General features: G+C 38.1%; 2 protein-coding genes across 4 annotated transcripts; both read left to right on the top strand.

Moving 5' to 3' along the window:
• The first annotated feature begins 68 nt into the window (after positions 1-68).
• brox (BRO1 domain and CAAX motif containing) lies at positions 69-6,556 on the top strand. 3 transcript variants are annotated; one of them, XM_047818262.1, is made up of 14 exons: positions 69-87; positions 594-732; positions 1,062-1,181; positions 1,277-1,383; positions 2,097-2,193; positions 2,355-2,450; positions 2,948-3,020; positions 3,126-3,231; positions 3,337-3,426; positions 3,521-3,606; positions 3,924-4,005; positions 4,384-4,534; positions 5,089-5,248; positions 5,326-6,556. In XM_047818262.1, the coding sequence occupies exons 3-14, from the start codon at positions 1,081-1,083 to the stop codon at positions 5,413-5,415; spliced, it is 1,239 nt and encodes a 412-aa protein (XP_047674218.1). In that variant the 5' UTR covers positions 69-87; positions 594-732; positions 1,062-1,080; the 3' UTR covers positions 5,416-6,556. The 3 variants fall into 3 exon arrangements, with proteins under 3 accessions (XP_047674218.1, XP_047674219.1, XP_047674217.1); XM_047818263.1 differs by lacking the exon at positions 69-87 and having other exon boundaries at positions 543-732; positions 1,057-1,181; XM_047818261.1 differs by lacking the exon at positions 69-87 and having other exon boundaries at positions 544-732.
• Positions 6,557-8,427: 1,871 nt separating this feature from the next.
• taf1a (TATA box binding protein (TBP)-associated factor, RNA polymerase I, A) lies at positions 8,428-14,538 on the top strand. Its single transcript, XM_027147553.2, has 11 exons — positions 8,428-8,674; positions 9,214-9,377; positions 9,493-9,606; positions 9,903-10,101; positions 10,596-10,711; positions 10,799-10,957; positions 11,327-11,393; positions 11,530-11,653; positions 11,891-12,045; positions 13,856-13,956; positions 14,361-14,538. Exons 1-11 carry the CDS (start codon positions 8,560-8,562, stop codon positions 14,385-14,387), a joined length of 1,341 nt encoding a protein of 446 aa, XP_027003354.1. The 5' UTR covers positions 8,428-8,559; the 3' UTR covers positions 14,388-14,538.
• Positions 14,539-15,739: the final 1,201 nt, after the last annotated feature.

Here is a 15,739-nt window from a genome sequence, read left to right as displayed (position 1 = left end):
TTGAATCGAGTATAGGTCTGTTCGCTTTTCCAGCTTCGCATCAGACTGCATCACACCATTCTCAAGACCTTTAAATCCTTTGTGAAAGTAAGTGCGCACGATATTTTTTTTTATATAAAATACGGTTTATTATGTACACTTAGATTTATACTCTTAGCGTGTATATATACTGCTAAAAAAAACCTTTACACGGTGGGGATAAACATAACTGCTGTTTATAATGCGTATATAAGTGGGACGCAGGCGCTCGAAACGTAGTCTAGTTTCTGTACGTCATATTTTTATTGTAAACACACAGACTTTTATTTTGTAGCTTGTGTTAGCCAGCTAACTACGACGAAAGAACTATATTTATATATATTTTTATATTTGTATTTCCCGTATAGATTTAGAGAGAGAGGGGAAAAAGTATATTAGTGAGGTGAATAAAAAAAAGGTACAGAACACGTCATATATAAAAGGTAAAGGAATATTTCCGCTCTGTTTACTTCTCGTTCTGTGAGCGGCCATATTGATATGACGTCACTCGTTTAGTTCCTGGGAAGGAATTTCCGATTTATGGAGCGTTTTCTTTGTTTTATTTCCCCTCCTAGCGTTTCGAGTTAACGTCCATTACGTCACCGATTACACGCGCCACCAGGAAGAACCTTCCGTGTTTGGGATCAGCTGTGTTGTTGTTTTTTCCCCCCTTGAAGCAGTTCCGACTATAAACAAAGAGGTTTGACGGTTCAGGTGAATTTGTTTGTTCATGACTGACGTTTTTAAGCAGTGTTTATTGTTAGCTTGGCGTGTTTAAATGGACGCTGTTGTTCATGCTGCGTAGCTAACGTTAGCTTCGTGTATAATGTACAATAACAAAAACATACAGAAAGGATATAAGGATATGATACACATATGTTGTCATGACAACTTGTATATTCTGTTCAGTTCACTTAAACGTGTTTGTTATTGTAAGCTGGGTGTTATAAACAACCCAAAACAAACACTCATGAGTACTGAGGTATTTGTGTCCGTGTTATATGATCATTAATAGTGATAAACATGTCGTCTTTTCAGCACAGGTGTGTAAGGGGCTTCATCATGACACACTGGTTTCACAGGAATCCTCTAAAGGCCACTGCGCCGGTGTCATTTAACCTGTATGGAGTGGCCTCCAGTCCTGCTGCTAATAAAATCTGCAAGTAAGTCCTGTATGAGTCCTTTGGTGATGGAAATGATATGACTTTTGCTTGGTAAACATGTGATTCTGAAGAAATCTTGCTGATTTGTGATACAGCGATCTGAGGACAACGAGAGCAAGGCTTTTGGACATGTTTACAGACGCTACGTGCACTCCGGAGACCATGAAGAAAGCCTCTGATGAGTACTTTTCTCTGTTACAGGGTTCGTGTTGTCTCCTTGAATTATATCCTATTTATCTAGCAAGTAAACCAAAAACATGCATTTTTTTGCTCATCTTCTGTTGGGATTCGGCTACAAGAGCCGTGTCTTGGAGCGGGATCGTTGTCGTGCTGGAACAGGTTTCTGTTGAGACGTATTGTTGTAGAAGGACCATATATGAGTGTGATGGTCAGGAGTGCACATACTTTTTCTCACCTGTTAAGTCAAGTCAAGAAGCTTTTATTGTCATTTCATCCATATATTGCTGACGTGTTACACAGTGAAATGAGACAACGTTTCTCCAGGATTATGGTGCTACATAAAACAAAGACAGAGCTAAGGACTTAAGTAAGTTAGTCCTAGACACATAAAGTGCATCTGTGCAACCTGGTGCAAGATAAAAAAGACAGTGCAGGACAAAAAATACAAGACATTACACAAAAGACAACACACAAAATACAATTAACAAAACCAGTGTCGACCAAGTGTTAATACCGTATGTTCAATCTGTTTGGTTTGTTTGTTTCGATTTGGTTTGTTTCGGTGATTTTCGGTGATCAAACATTGTGCACCTCGCCTTTAAAACCCTTGATTAAAGAACGATACTATTATAGGACTCAGTGTGAAGTAACCTGCTGTGCAAATTTAGTTCATTTATTTTTGTTCAGCTTTTAATATGAGTATTATTCTTGTTTTATTGCTTGACGTGTAAATAGGGTTCATCGTTTCTTTGGATGGAACCACGAAAGAGAACAAGCTTCGCTTCATTCAGAACTTTAAGTGGACTGACACTTTGCAAGGAAACATACCAAGGTAATGAAAGGGGCAGAGAAAGATTTACAAGAAAATAGTGCCTTAGTTAAAGCCTTTTTTTTAAAAGTAAGTTTAAACACGTTTTTCCTGTCTTGATCAATCATTTTTTGTAATTGTAACTAGCAAATAATCTAGGTTTGTATTTTTTTTTTCTTATTTAGCGCTCAACAAGATGCTGTGTTTGAGCTGGTGTCCATGGGGTTCAATATTGCTGTTTGGCATACCAAATTTGCATCCAGGCGTGCGGGAAAGGAAAAGTGGGTATATTAGTGTTTCTTTTTTATCTTTTTTACCCGAGTATGAAAGTGGGGGCTGTACAGTTCACAATAAAACTGGAATCATGATTGATTTTTAATTTAAATATATATGTAGTAGTAGTAGTAGTAGTAGTAGTAGTAGTAGGTAGGTAGCTTCCTTCATGCTTGAAGGGGATTTTACATTATTATAAATTATTCATATGTAAGACTTCTTACATTGTAGAAAACATCTGTCAGTGCTGTTGATGACTTGAAATTCTTAGGATTCTTAACAATAAAAGCTTTTTAGCTACGAGATCTTCATGAGTGCACTGGACACTAGACACTGAAACAGATCTGAGGTCACATGGTACAGTGACTGAGCTCATTGATGTCAGTGAATAACAGCGCTCTTTGTTTTATGGAAACCTTGTGCACATACACAGCAGAACTAATGCTCTTTTTGTGTAGTTCTCCTTACACATAATTAATATATTTAAAATCTTATAAAATCCTAGCATCACTGAAGATGAAGCAAAAGATGTTCATAAGAATCTGAAACTTGCAGCCGGAATTTTCAAGTTCCTGAAGGTAAATGCTTCGATGTTTGTTACCTTAACAGAATGTCTAAACAGATGAAAATGTAGATGCCTGATCGATTCCTTCCTTCCTTCCTTCCTTCCCTTCTTCCTTCAGGAGACTCAGATACCACGCCTCATCACTCCAGCAGAGAAAGGCAAAGACTTGGAGCCCAGAGTGATTGACACATACATCGTGCAGAGTCAAGCGGAGGCTCAGGAAGGTGTGGAAACTTCTTTTTGTTCTCTCTATTTATTCTCTCCACCTCCCTACTATCACAAGAGCAAACAAATCATCGGTATTGTATTTACTCTCTGTTTCCATTTAGTGACCATCGCCCGTGCCATTGAACTGAAGCACAACGTCGGACTTATTGCAGCTTTGGCACTCGAGACCGCAAACTACTATCAAAAGGCTGGTACGATTGAGTTCGATACTAAAGAAGATACTAAACGCTTGATTCTATTTAGTACCAGGTATATTCGATGTTTCCTTTTTTTTTCCCCTCTTAGATCACACTCTGAACACTCTGGACCCCGAGTGCAGCAATAAATGGAGAAAGTATTTGCAGTTAAAGCAGCACTTTTACATGGCTTATGTAAGGCTTTATCAGTGACAACGCTGCCGGTGGGGCCGCAGCTTTTCACACAAAAGATGATGTCATGATGGAGTTCTGATGTGTGTGTCATGCATTATATCATTCTAATTATAATCCCTTGCATCAGGGAGGGTTACAGTGTGTTAACACCCTATTGCACCATAATCATACATCTTGGCATCATAAGCATTGTTATTATAGATTATATGTAATGTGTTGTCATGTCAAGGAGATACAATGCTTACATTCATTTATTTATTTATTTATTTATTTAATTAATCGATTAATTAATTGATTAATTAATTTCTTTATCGCAGGCACATTGCTACCATGGACAGACTCTCCTTGCTAGTGACAAGTGTGGTGAAGCCATTCGATCTCTTCAAGAGGCTGAGAAGTGTGAGTACCTCCAGACTAGAAAGCGTAGAGTACGGTAGAGTTAGAGTTACGGCAAGACTTTAGAATAAACTCAACTGAAACGAAGATCTCTATGAATATATTTACTGGTCGGAACTTTAAGCTGTCTTTAAATGTGTATGATGAGCAAGTCGGTAGTGTGTGTGTATGAAATAAATGTACCTCAACAAAGTGGCAGTGGAACATTTCACATTTACGGTATTTGACAGAAAGCTTAATCCAGAGCGGCTTACAAAGAAATGAGGGTTAAGGGCCTTGCTCAGGGGCCCAGCAGTGGCAGCTCCATATATTCAAACTCACAGCCTTCTAATCAGTAGTCTAGTATTTATTATAGTATTAAATCTTCTTCTTCTTCTTCAGGTTATCTGCGTGCAGAGACGCTGTGTAAAGAATACCGTCAGACCAAAGGCCCGGGCAGCACTGCCAAACCCTCCGAACAGCTCTTCTTCACGAAGCTCGGTGGACTGATCAAAAACACACTGGAGAAATGTCAGCGGGAGAATGGCTTCATGTGAGATTGTGAACACACACAACCATCAACACACAAATATTTTCACATGTTCATGAAGGTGCTGTTGCACCGAGCGCTTAGAAATGCGAACTGCTGTAAGTGGAAGGGTAAATCCACAGGGGTAAATCTTTGTGTGCCTCAGGAACATTTTCAATGCAGAGAACAAAACAGGACAGGACCGTTAATGAATTGATGGTTGCCAGATTGATGTAATTTCTGCACATCAGTATAAGCGTGAAATACTCGTTTCCCTGTCCTGATTTGGATTGGTGAGAATCTTTGGACTAGTTTAAGGTATTTTATTCTAAACCATTACTGCCACAAAAGTGATAACCAAAGAGAATTGCAGCACTTGAGGTTCCTGCTGTCAGCTTTGAGGATTTTCGGATCATTTGTCGTCCCTGATGATGATTTTTAGTGCAAACTGACTTAAGTGAACAGGTCTTGGTTAGATGGTAGACTACTAATACCACATCCACATGAACCTGGAAGTTCTTTTGAAATGTCTGGTTTGTTGAAACGCAGTAAATTGTAAGAAGTATTTTTTTTGACAGATATTTCCATAAAGTACCTGAAGAAGCACCTGCTTTGGAGCTGAAGGCAAGTTACGGTCTGGCGGAGCCCATTATCTTTGAACTTCCTCCTCTCAGCAGCCAATGTACTCCTGAGGTCTACGCCACCTTCGATCTCACCAGAGGGCCGAAAGACGACAAGGTATAAATCAAACAAAAAAAATATCTGAAAGACATTGAAATGCTGGTTAGATCTACTGATGTATTGATTCTCTGTAGGCAACAAAACCCAAGCAAGAGGAGGAGATTAAGCCTGTGAAGGAACCTGATCTCAAGCCCCAGAAAGACACTGGATGTGTGATCTCTTGAGCACTTTGAGGAACACCTGAGCTCAATAGTGTAGATACAGTTCTGGTTCATTAAGTCTTAATATGATGCCTCAAATCATGGCTCATTATTTATAGCTGTATGAGATCTGCAGTACAGAGGGTGGAGGTAATGCTCATGTCAACGTAACAGATTAAATTTACCTACCGTATTATTATTATTTTTATTATTATTGTTTCTGCAAAATCATTCATTTACTCCATAAAGTGATTTTATATTTCTAGTCAAGCGTGTATCGAGGTCCACCGAAATGCTGAAAGCCGGACACGCCATATCCGTGTCCGTTTTATTCAACATTATTTTCTTTCACTTCTTTCTTCTAAAACTACTTGTAAAGGATTGATTTGTTGTTTTGATCTCTAGTTGATTTGAGTCCTTTGAGATTTTGATGTTCGGGTATGAAAAAAAGGGTCACTAATCTGTAGAGCGAGTAATGTCGATTAAATTAAAACATCTACATTTTCTGCATAACTTATAAGAAAAATAATCAATCTGTAAATTGAAGCTGGTTATTAAAATATATTATAAATAAAGAAAAAAAACGCATGTTTTATTTTAATATTTACGGTTCATTAAAAAAAATACCAGGGATGTGAACATATATAATATCAGGAGTGTGAAATTCTATTCATTTGGCACATGAAAGATTTGGGGAGCTCTCAGAACAGCCAAGCGTGAAGTTAGGAAACTGTCGTTATGGCAAGGAAGAGAAAGAAGGTTTCAACAAAATTTCAGTCAGTGTTCAGTAGCAGTGCCTTCGCTGTCTGGATCAATGCAGCGATTTCGAAAGACAACGATCATAAATTGAATTCGTTGTAAATCTGCTATCATGGATGATTATATTTCTAACAATTATCTCGAAAAATTCCCACAGTAACGTTACCCACACGTTGAAGAATCCATGCGGTGAAAAACCGAGGTTTTTCTGAGAGTGTACTGTTCCTAATAAAGTGGCCAGTGGATGTATTTTAATCCCCAATGGTTCTGTAAAAAAAAGATGAGATGTCTTATAAAATGCAACTCGATTTGAATGTTATCTAGTAACACAAACGTGCTAAAATGTTCAGCGTAAAACTCACTGTCATGTATGTAATGCCTTCATGCAGTAAAATGTTTAAGTGTTTTTGAGAATTGTTTTATGTAACGTTCACATTACACACACGTTTACTGACTTCATAATCTGGAGCTTCGGTCCTGCAGCTTAGTTTACACGTATAATAATAAACAACACTATCCATTGTTTTAAAATGACCAAAAACCTGTGTGAAGTCTACATTGTGATATTTTTATTCCATACACATATCATTGATATTAAAAAGTCTACATTGTACCCCTGCTGTTCAAATGGCAGAGTTTTATATTTATGTCAGAACTTTTTCCCACTCTCAGTGTTTAGACATCAGTATGCAAGAGTTCACTTTACAAGCCTCAGATCAGCTCCATCTCAGCAGCCGCGTTAGTCAGCGGGCAGGAAGAACACTGACAGGTCCCTACATCAGAGAAGGAACACTAGATCAGAAGGAACATTAGTTCAGAAAAAAACACTTGTTTAGAAGGCGCACTAGATCAGAAGGAACACTAGACCAGGAGGAACACTAGACCAGAAGGAACACTAGATCTGGAGGAACATTGGATCAGAAAAAAACACTAGATCAGAAGGAACACTAGATCAGAAGGAACATTAGTTAAAAAAAAACCACTTGTATAGAAGGAACACTAGACCAGTAGGAACATTAGATCAGGAGGAACACTAGACCAGGAGGAACACTACATCAGAAGGAACACTAGATCAGAAGGAACATTAGTTGAGAAAAAAAAACACTTGATCAGAAGGAACACTAGATCAGGAGAAACACTAGACCATGAGGAACACTACATCAGGAGGAACACTAGACCAGGAGGAACACTAGGCCAGGAGGAACACTAGACCAGGAGGAACACTAGACCAGGAGGAACACTACATCAGAAGGAACACTAGATCAGAAAAAAAAACACTTGATCAGAAGGAACACTAGACCAGGAGGAACACTAGATCAGAAGGAACACTAGATCAGGAGGAACACTACATCAGAAGGAACACTAGATCAGAAGGAACATTAGTTCAGAAAAAAAAACACTTGACCAGAAGGAACACTAGACCAGGAGGAACACTAGATCAGAAGGAACACTAAATCAGGAGGAACACTAGATCAGAAGGAACACTAGACCAGGAGGAACACCCGATCAGGAGAAACACTAGACCAGGAGGAACACCCGATCAGGAGAAACACTAGACCAGGATGAACACTAGACCAGGAGGAACACTAGACCAGGAGGAACACTAGATCAGGAGGAACACTAGGCCAGGAGGAACACTAGATCAGGAGGAACACTACATCAGAAGGAACACTAGATCAGAAGGAACATTAGTTCAGAAAAAAAAACACTTGATCAGAAGGAACACTAGACCAGGAGTTACACTAGGCCGGGAGGAACACTAGATCAGGAGGAACACTAGATCAGGAGGAACACTAGATCAGGAGGAACACTAGACCAGGAGGAACACTAGACCAGAAGGAACACTAGATCAGGAGGAACACTAGACCAGGAGGAACACTAGATCAGGAGGAACACTAGATCAGGAGGAACACTAGGTTACGTACTATTCAGAAGACAGGACACAGACTGACCCAGCTTCCTACATCAGAATTCTTTCTAAAATGAACGACTAGTCTTATTTGTATTGCTGTCTTTATTTTATTATTATATTCTTTAATGTAAAGTTTCTTCACTGTCACCAATATGAAACAACTGGATTAAACAAAAACGTGTGTATATAACTTTATTGTTACACAATCCATGGTTTAGAAAATCAGAGACAGTTTTTTATTTATGTATGTATGTATTCATTCATTCATTTATTTATTTTACCTTAAACTAGGCATTTGTTAATGGGATCACTGCTGCTGCTGCTTCGTAGCACTTATGGGACATTTATTTTGAAAAACAAACCCGGAAGTAGGTTTGAGTTTACGTTTGAGTTGACTAACAACGTGGTGCCTGAGAAGCGAGGAAACGATCACAGCACGTTTGTTTTTATTACTACACACAAGAAACACCTCTTATATAGTAAAGAAATAGTAAACTATGGATAATCTTCAGCTGCAGAATCCAGAAGCAAATAACGATGACATTTCGGAGGATGAAGAAAGTCAGACGACAATGAAAAGGACGAGTTTGTTGCACGTCTCTCCCTCTAAAAGTAGGTTGGAAGGAACCTTTAAGTGTGTAAAATAACCTGGAAGAAACGTAGAACATGTAGAAAAGCAACAGATTGAGTCGTGTTTACATTGTGATAGACAGTCACTAGGACCTGTAGTAGCTCCTGTGGGCGGGGCTTAGCGTACCATAAAGAATAAACAAAATAATGGTTTTATTTATAATACATTTTGTTAATTTAGTGTAAAAAAAAAGCACTAGTCTTGCAGTTGTAAAAGAAATCATATTAAATATTTCCCCTGCTGCCTGAGTCACCTCAGACAAACACATTTAAATCTAAATAATATTAATCTTGAATTTTTGTATTCTAGTAATCTTTATATTATTCTTAATAATAACCTTTTGTTCTATGTTTATGTTCTGTAAAGCTGCTTTGAGACAATGTCGATTGTGAAAAGCTCTATATACAAATAAATACATTTGAAGCGAATCGAATTGAACAATAATATAGAGTCGAACATCATGGATGTTAATATTTCCTCCAGTTGTGTCCTTTCTTACAATTGTTTGATGTCGTTGCAGAGCATTGTAAAGAAACTGGTTTTCATAAAAGCACAAGATTGTGTCTTGATGCCATTAGAGATGCCGTTCTTCATCATCGCTGGCAGGAAGCTGCACAATATATGCAAGTTTACGCTGAAACACTGGAAGACACCACGGCTGGCAAGCAGTCGATCGCCTGTGAGGTAAGTGTGAAGAAAGAAGAGGTTGAATGAGGCTGAACTTCATCTGGATTTCCATGTGGTTGCCTTTCTGTAGAGCTGTATTAAATGTGAAATATTTCTTTATGCTTCTTTCCAGATTATTTGGAAACTTGGCGCTGAAGTCCTCAAGCATCATCCACACAAAGACGTAGAACAGTTTAATTCTTTCTACGACCGCATGAAAAACACAGGAGTGAAAAATTATGCAAAGGTTTGATTTTCATTATGTGTTGTGTATTTCTGAAATTGTAATGATCTTAGCTCATTTACTAGTACTGATAAAAGTCCTGAATCTCAAGACTGGTTTAATAAAGTTAATAAAGATGAAGTAATAACTGACAGCGAAATATTCTGACATGTCAAACGGCGTGAAGGTGGATTTATCTGTCCACGATATATACAGAGTATAGACTTAGCGAAATAAAAGGAGGTCGGATTTAAAAAATTATATTTGTTTTGAGCCTTTATTCATTTTATTTGTTTTCTTTGCTTTTCTTGTTTTGTTAGGTCTGTCTGGAGCAGGCTTTCCACCTCCTGTTGCATGGCCATATTCAAAAAGCCAAGCAGCAGCTTTCGGTCGCCATGAGCTGGAGGTACGGCAAGCAGTCTGCCAAACAGTCTCTGGAGTTAAAACTCATCCACGCCTACTGCGGCTTTATGGATTATTTAATCTGGTCTTCGAAAAGGTCGTCTGTTTCTGATGCAGGTGTGAAGTGTGTGTGTGTGCTGGAGCTCTCTGATCTGTCCCCTAAATTAATATATTAACTCAATCCAACCATAGAGCTGATTAGATCCATAATAGTTTCATTGTTTGCAGGTAAAACAATTGTTTGTGTGTGTAAGTGCGTGTGTATGTGTGTGCAAGTGTGTGTGTGTGTGGGTTGGTGTATTGTTCACTGTGTGTGTGTTTACATATCAATTTATTTAGTAATTTATATTAATTCTAAGAGCATGAATTTTATTTCTGATGTCATTTTGGCTCCTGGTCATTTTGATGTCAGTATAGTATTTTAGCAAAATAATATTTCAGTAATATTTTAACAGTTTTGTGGACCTGTCCCTTTATAAGATCTGGACTAGTTTCTCATTTGCTCTTTCTTTTCTTGTCTTTACCAATGTCCTCTTCTCCCGATTAACCTCATGCTGTAATAAATAAATCCTTTACTTTCTGTTGTTTTTTTTTTGTTTTTTTTTTATCAGAGAATTGTGAAAATAATCATGAGTTGCACAGCTACTTCAGACAAGCCTCTGTGACCCTGCAGGAACTCATCAAACATCCAGGAGTGTGGGACCCTTTCGTATGGGGTTGTATTGATGTGAGTTGATGCAATGCTGCACATTTGATTTGACTCAAAATCTACATTCATTAAATTTGTAAATTTTGATGAGTATTATTCGGACAGATGTTTGAATTCTACAACGCTGAAGAAGAAGTTCTGCAGATGCTGCAAAACTATGCCAATAACAAGGATTTTCCATCAAATCCCAACGCACACGTTTACTTATACAAGCATCAGAAAAGACATAAAGCTTCAATAGACGAACTTCTTAGCACCCTGAAGGTAAAGTGTCCGTTTGTAGATGTAGCGGCTTCTGTAAAAACACGAACAAACCTCATTTGTCAACAAATTTATTTGTAAATATTTGTAAACAGTTTGATATTCATGAAGGTTTGATTGCTGCATGTCGTTAAAAAAGAAGAAGAAGAGAACTAACTAAAATAAACCTCGACTTGATCGACTTCAAATCATCTAATCTGCTTGAATTACTGCACTTTAATATCTGGGACGTTCTGTAGATGTTAACCTGCTTATTTTTATTACATTTAAAGCATTTAGCAGACGCCGTTAAACAGATTTAATTTATTATTTCTGAGGGTTTTCAGAGAATTCTTGTTCGTCTTAAACTGTCATTGTCTTAAACTGTTTCAGGGTCTGCACTCGCTGGTTCCCAGTCATGAACTGATGCTGGATTATTGCACTCTGTTGATTCAGTCAGGTAAATCTATCTTTTAAACTCTACCTTATAGTAGAACATGTTTTTAAAGATCAGCTTAAATCATACGTGGCAGCTGAGAATAGTTTTGGACATGCACGATTGACGATAAAATGCCTTCATTTGTCCCCTTTAACAGAAGAACAGAAAGATCTACAGAACGCTCTTAGAGTTGCTCTGAATCTTCTAGAATACTCCAGCTGGAAGACTGACATGGACGCGTGGACGTGTCTGCTGAAGGTTCTCGAATGCATCAAACATAAGTACGGACAAAAAGCTGTGCAGAATACAATGACATGGATGACATTTAATCAACCTAATGTTGAAAATATGATAACAGCAAAGATATACAGAGAAATTCCTAATTATTGGAACTGTTTAGAAGCTGTTATGGTAGAATGGAAGCATCGCACACGGTGCGCCTCGTTTATCAGTCGTTTAGTAAAGTATCTGTTGCATTAACAACTTGAAATGTTCTGACCAATACACTGTTTTATTAGGGATTACAATACCCTTATAACAGAAGAGATGGAAGGAAAAAGAGAGCTCTGGATGAAAATGCATTTTAAAGCCTTCCACAACAGGAAGGATTCTAAAGAGAACGAAGCACTTGTGGAAGTCAAAGTCGAAGCAGGAAGACTCTTGGGCATATACAGTAAGTATGATCAGTGTTTTTTGAATTGGTCTAATTAGTAGAACAGTAATATGCTGTAGATGTTGACTGCAGTGGTGCTGTATTAGAGTAACTGACACTACAGGTTTATTCGTCTCTTTTCATTTTCCCGCCTTTCCTGGTGAGGGGGTCATGGTAGAAACAGGCTGAGAAGATATGTGTTAGCTTAAGCCGTGCTCACACCGTGTGATTTTGGCAACGATTTGGTCGCCTGAGACAAATTTTTAAAATCCTATAAGATTTCTAGAACACTAGGGTAAAATCTGTGGTCTTTGATGGCTGGATTGACACAGTCACCGACAGCCGACGAATGGCCGCTGCGATCAGTTTTTACCTCCAATGAAGTTCTGGTAGTGCCAAAAGTATTCTGACACTTGCCTGCAGTGTGTCGTCTCCTACGACGAGGGTCAAACCAAGAACCAGTAGGAGCATCGAACAAGAGGACGCAACAACATCAAGATTGACATCAAGGATTGTCATAAACAAAATTAAGTAATTGCAGGTTGTTATCGTTTGCTGCTACCTGCCATTTTAGCGAGAGAATGTTAGTCTGAACGCGTCACAGATCAATGACGTAAAAACCCCAGACAAGTCTTCTCGTGTGCTTCTAATTTTAACACCTCCTGACTGTTGTACAGTCTGACATGATGACAACTAATATCCTACAGTGTGACACGGGGATCATGTTCATACAGTCTGATAAACATCAATTGGGAAGGATTATGAAAAATCACTTTATTGGTTTAGGCATTCTACTAACAATCAGAACCTTGGAGTTCGAATCCAAGGTCAAAATAAATAAAATAATTGATCGAGTGCATAAATAGGATAAAATAAATCATCTAGTGTGACAGACTTGAATTTGGAGGAGCTGCTGCTGACCTGGAAAGAAAAACGTAACTCCAAGGCCCCCAGACTGGAACTAGTGAGTCTTTCCACAACAACCTGAGGACGGTTTCTGAGAAGGAAATGGACCACCCCGGATCCAGATCTCCCATACTAACACGGCCAGTGTGACATTCTGCATTCTCAAAGCCAGCTTCTATTCCCAAGGTCTAATCTGAGACTGTCCATCACATACCTGCCTTCTAGCTACCACCAGACCTGACCCTCACCCCTCATATTCCTCCTTGTAACACTGCTCCAAGTATCTTTGCCCCTCCCAACATGAGCATCAATCTTCCCACTATAGAGGCAAGAAAACTACAGAGTGAGGAACAATTTCCCGTTTGAGCACCTGCTCTATTTTCTCCAAGGATGTTGAATATGCCAAACTGTACCAGATTAACCCTAAGAATCGAAATCTCATGGAGGCTCCCACTCTGTTGGGGGAAAAAGTTCCCAGACTGCGACTAGTGAAAATCTCCACAATCTCCTGAGGCTGGATTCTTGTGGAAAACCCAGAGACGGAAACAGACCAATTCCTGATCCAAACCAATTCATCTCGCATACTATCATGTGCAGTGTGAGGTTCTGCATTCCCAAACCCTGTTTAACAATCCCTAGGTCTAACATTTAATGTCATACCTGCCATCCAGCTACCATCAAAACCTTACCCTCACCTCTCGTATTAGGATAGATCTTTAAGATGTGTTGCTCAACTGTGTGCATCATGCTCCCAGGTGCCAGTTTCAGTGAAGCACACAAACAACTTCTCTGAACAAAACTGGACAGAAATCCATACACAAATAACTAAAGCACAAAATCTAAACACTTAAAATGTTCCATGTGTCAGGATCTCGGTATACGATGTACACATGTGGATCTACCTGTAACATGTTTGTCATTTCAGGCAGACATTACAAGTACGCGTACATGCTAAAGAGGAGAACCTTGTTCAGAAGACAAGACGAGGGAAAAAAGGAAAAATCAAGAAAAAAACATGATTTGAAAGTAAGATTTTAAAATATTGTGAAATTTCCCTACAGAAATAATCCCGCTAGATATTATTCCATTGCAGTTTTAAACGATTTGTACTGCAGTATCTGGACACTCAGGTGTTTTCAATATTTAAAATCAATTTACAAAAAAAAAAAAAAGCACAATGGAATAAACAAAGTATATTTTATGTGCTGCTTATTCTGAAATTTTCCTGAATGTATTCTTTGTTCCTCTGAAGTATTGAAGTATAAAATATAGCATTGTTTATAACCCCTGTTTATGTGAAACGTTCAGTCTTGCTTTCTCAATATTAAATTTTTCTCTTCACTCATGCTGACTGATGGTTTAAGAGCAAAATCTGAGCAGATCGAAACTTTTTTTTCATTTTATTTGTTTTACTTTTTTTTAATGAACAGCTAAAGAGTCCAGTTTACTCCATCTGAAAAGTCTGCAGGAGGTTCTGTGATGAAGTTTTGACTTCCTGTAAATGAAGAAGCAACGATTTGCTCTTCGGTGTCATAACTTCAACTATAAGGGTGTTTTTTAACTTGTATATAAACGAAATCTTTAATAAAATATTGTTTTGAAATCAAACTGAAATGAAACTTTTTTTCCCCCATCAAAGGTTACAAAGGGTTACAAATATATTTACCTATTTAAGAGAAATCAATTCAATTTATTTGTATGTTGTTTTTAATAGACGTTGTCTCAAAGCAGCTTTATATCATAGAAACGGAATAAAAAATTTATTTGGATGTTAGATGTCGGAGATACTATTTATCTCCGACATCTAACCCTAATGATCAAGCCTGAGGTGACGGTGGTGAGGAAAATCTCCCTGAGATGATTATGAGGAAGAAACCTTGAGAGGGATCAGACTCAGAAGGGAACCTCATCCTCATTCGGGTGACACTGGACAGGAAATAATGTCCTTTCTACAAATGTTTATAGTGGAGTGGAATTATGTAACCTATTTCATTACAGACTTAACACTAATTCCTTCCTGTCGAGGTCTTTAAATGTTCACTGGTGAAGACTCGAGCAATGGCAGTTCAAAGATAGTGTAGTAGTCTCCGAGTGGCTCTATCCACAGTAATCCAGACAAAATGCAACAATAAAAATTTTGAGACTCCAACCAGGGGTAGATTGTCAGGAGGAATCAGGTAGGTCCGGAAAGAAGAAGCATCACTATTATAATTTTCTCTTAATAATACTCTTTCATGCAGAATGCTTTCAGTTCTGAGATCCTGAGGTTTTGTGTGTTTTTTTTTAAATACTGTGTGTAAAAAAGATCAACTAATATACAAAAGTCCTGCTAAAAAAATCATGAAGTGATTTCTGTACATTTTGTAGCTACAAATGTAGCTAAACATTTAATTGGCTATTTCTCCGTAGATATTTTTTAAATTCTCATCATCAAGCACTTAATACATAAGAATAAATGCTTAACATTTTAATCAAAGAAATAACTTCCCAAAATCTTAACTGACACGTGAGGAACATAACGTGGTCTTCTAATGTTGTCCACCAACGTCCAAGGTTGTACAGAGTGACTGTACAACATGAATTATGATATCCTTCCACACAGATAAGTCTTTACTGCTTTTCACACCATGCTACAGATTGTACACATCCCAGGAGATCAGCCATTGATGAGATGAAATGCTCAGATGAACCAATACAATTTGGGATTTTTTCCCCATTCTGATGTTTGATGTAAGCATTGATTGATATTCCCTTTCTTCATAGCATAAGTACTGCATTATCAGAACTGTCAGTCATCACATCATCCGTG

Source organism: Tachysurus fulvidraco, chromosome 9 (assembly GCF_022655615.1).
Source record: "Tachysurus fulvidraco isolate hzauxx_2018 chromosome 9, HZAU_PFXX_2.0, whole genome shotgun sequence".
Taxonomy (NCBI): Eukaryota; Metazoa; Chordata; class Actinopteri; order Siluriformes; family Bagridae; genus Tachysurus; species Tachysurus fulvidraco.
The sequence above is the reverse complement of the archived record's forward strand: the minus strand, read 5'-3'. Positions and strand labels throughout refer to the sequence as shown.

Excerpts from the sequence above, each read along its gene's own strand:
- brox (XM_047818262.1), top strand. The coding sequence starts at position 1,081 with ATGACACACTGGTTTCACAGGAATCCTCTAAAGGCCACTGCGCCGGTG. Across the intron at positions 3,427-3,520 it reads AAACTACTATCAAAAGGCTG|ATCACACTCTGAACACTCTG; the intron begins GTACGATTGAGT and ends TTCCCCTCTTAG. Across the intron at positions 4,006-4,383 it reads TCTTCAAGAGGCTGAGAAGT|GTTATCTGCGTGCAGAGACG; the intron begins GTGAGTACCTCC and ends CTTCTTCTTCAG.
- taf1a (XM_027147553.2), top strand. The coding sequence starts at position 8,560 with ATGGATAATCTTCAGCTGCAGAATCCAGAAGCAAATAACGATGACATT. Across the intron at positions 10,958-11,326 it reads AACTTCTTAGCACCCTGAAG|GGTCTGCACTCGCTGGTTCC; the intron begins GTAAAGTGTCCG and ends AAACTGTTTCAG. Across the intron at positions 11,394-11,529 it reads CACTCTGTTGATTCAGTCAG|AAGAACAGAAAGATCTACAG; the intron begins GTAAATCTATCT and ends CCCCTTTAACAG.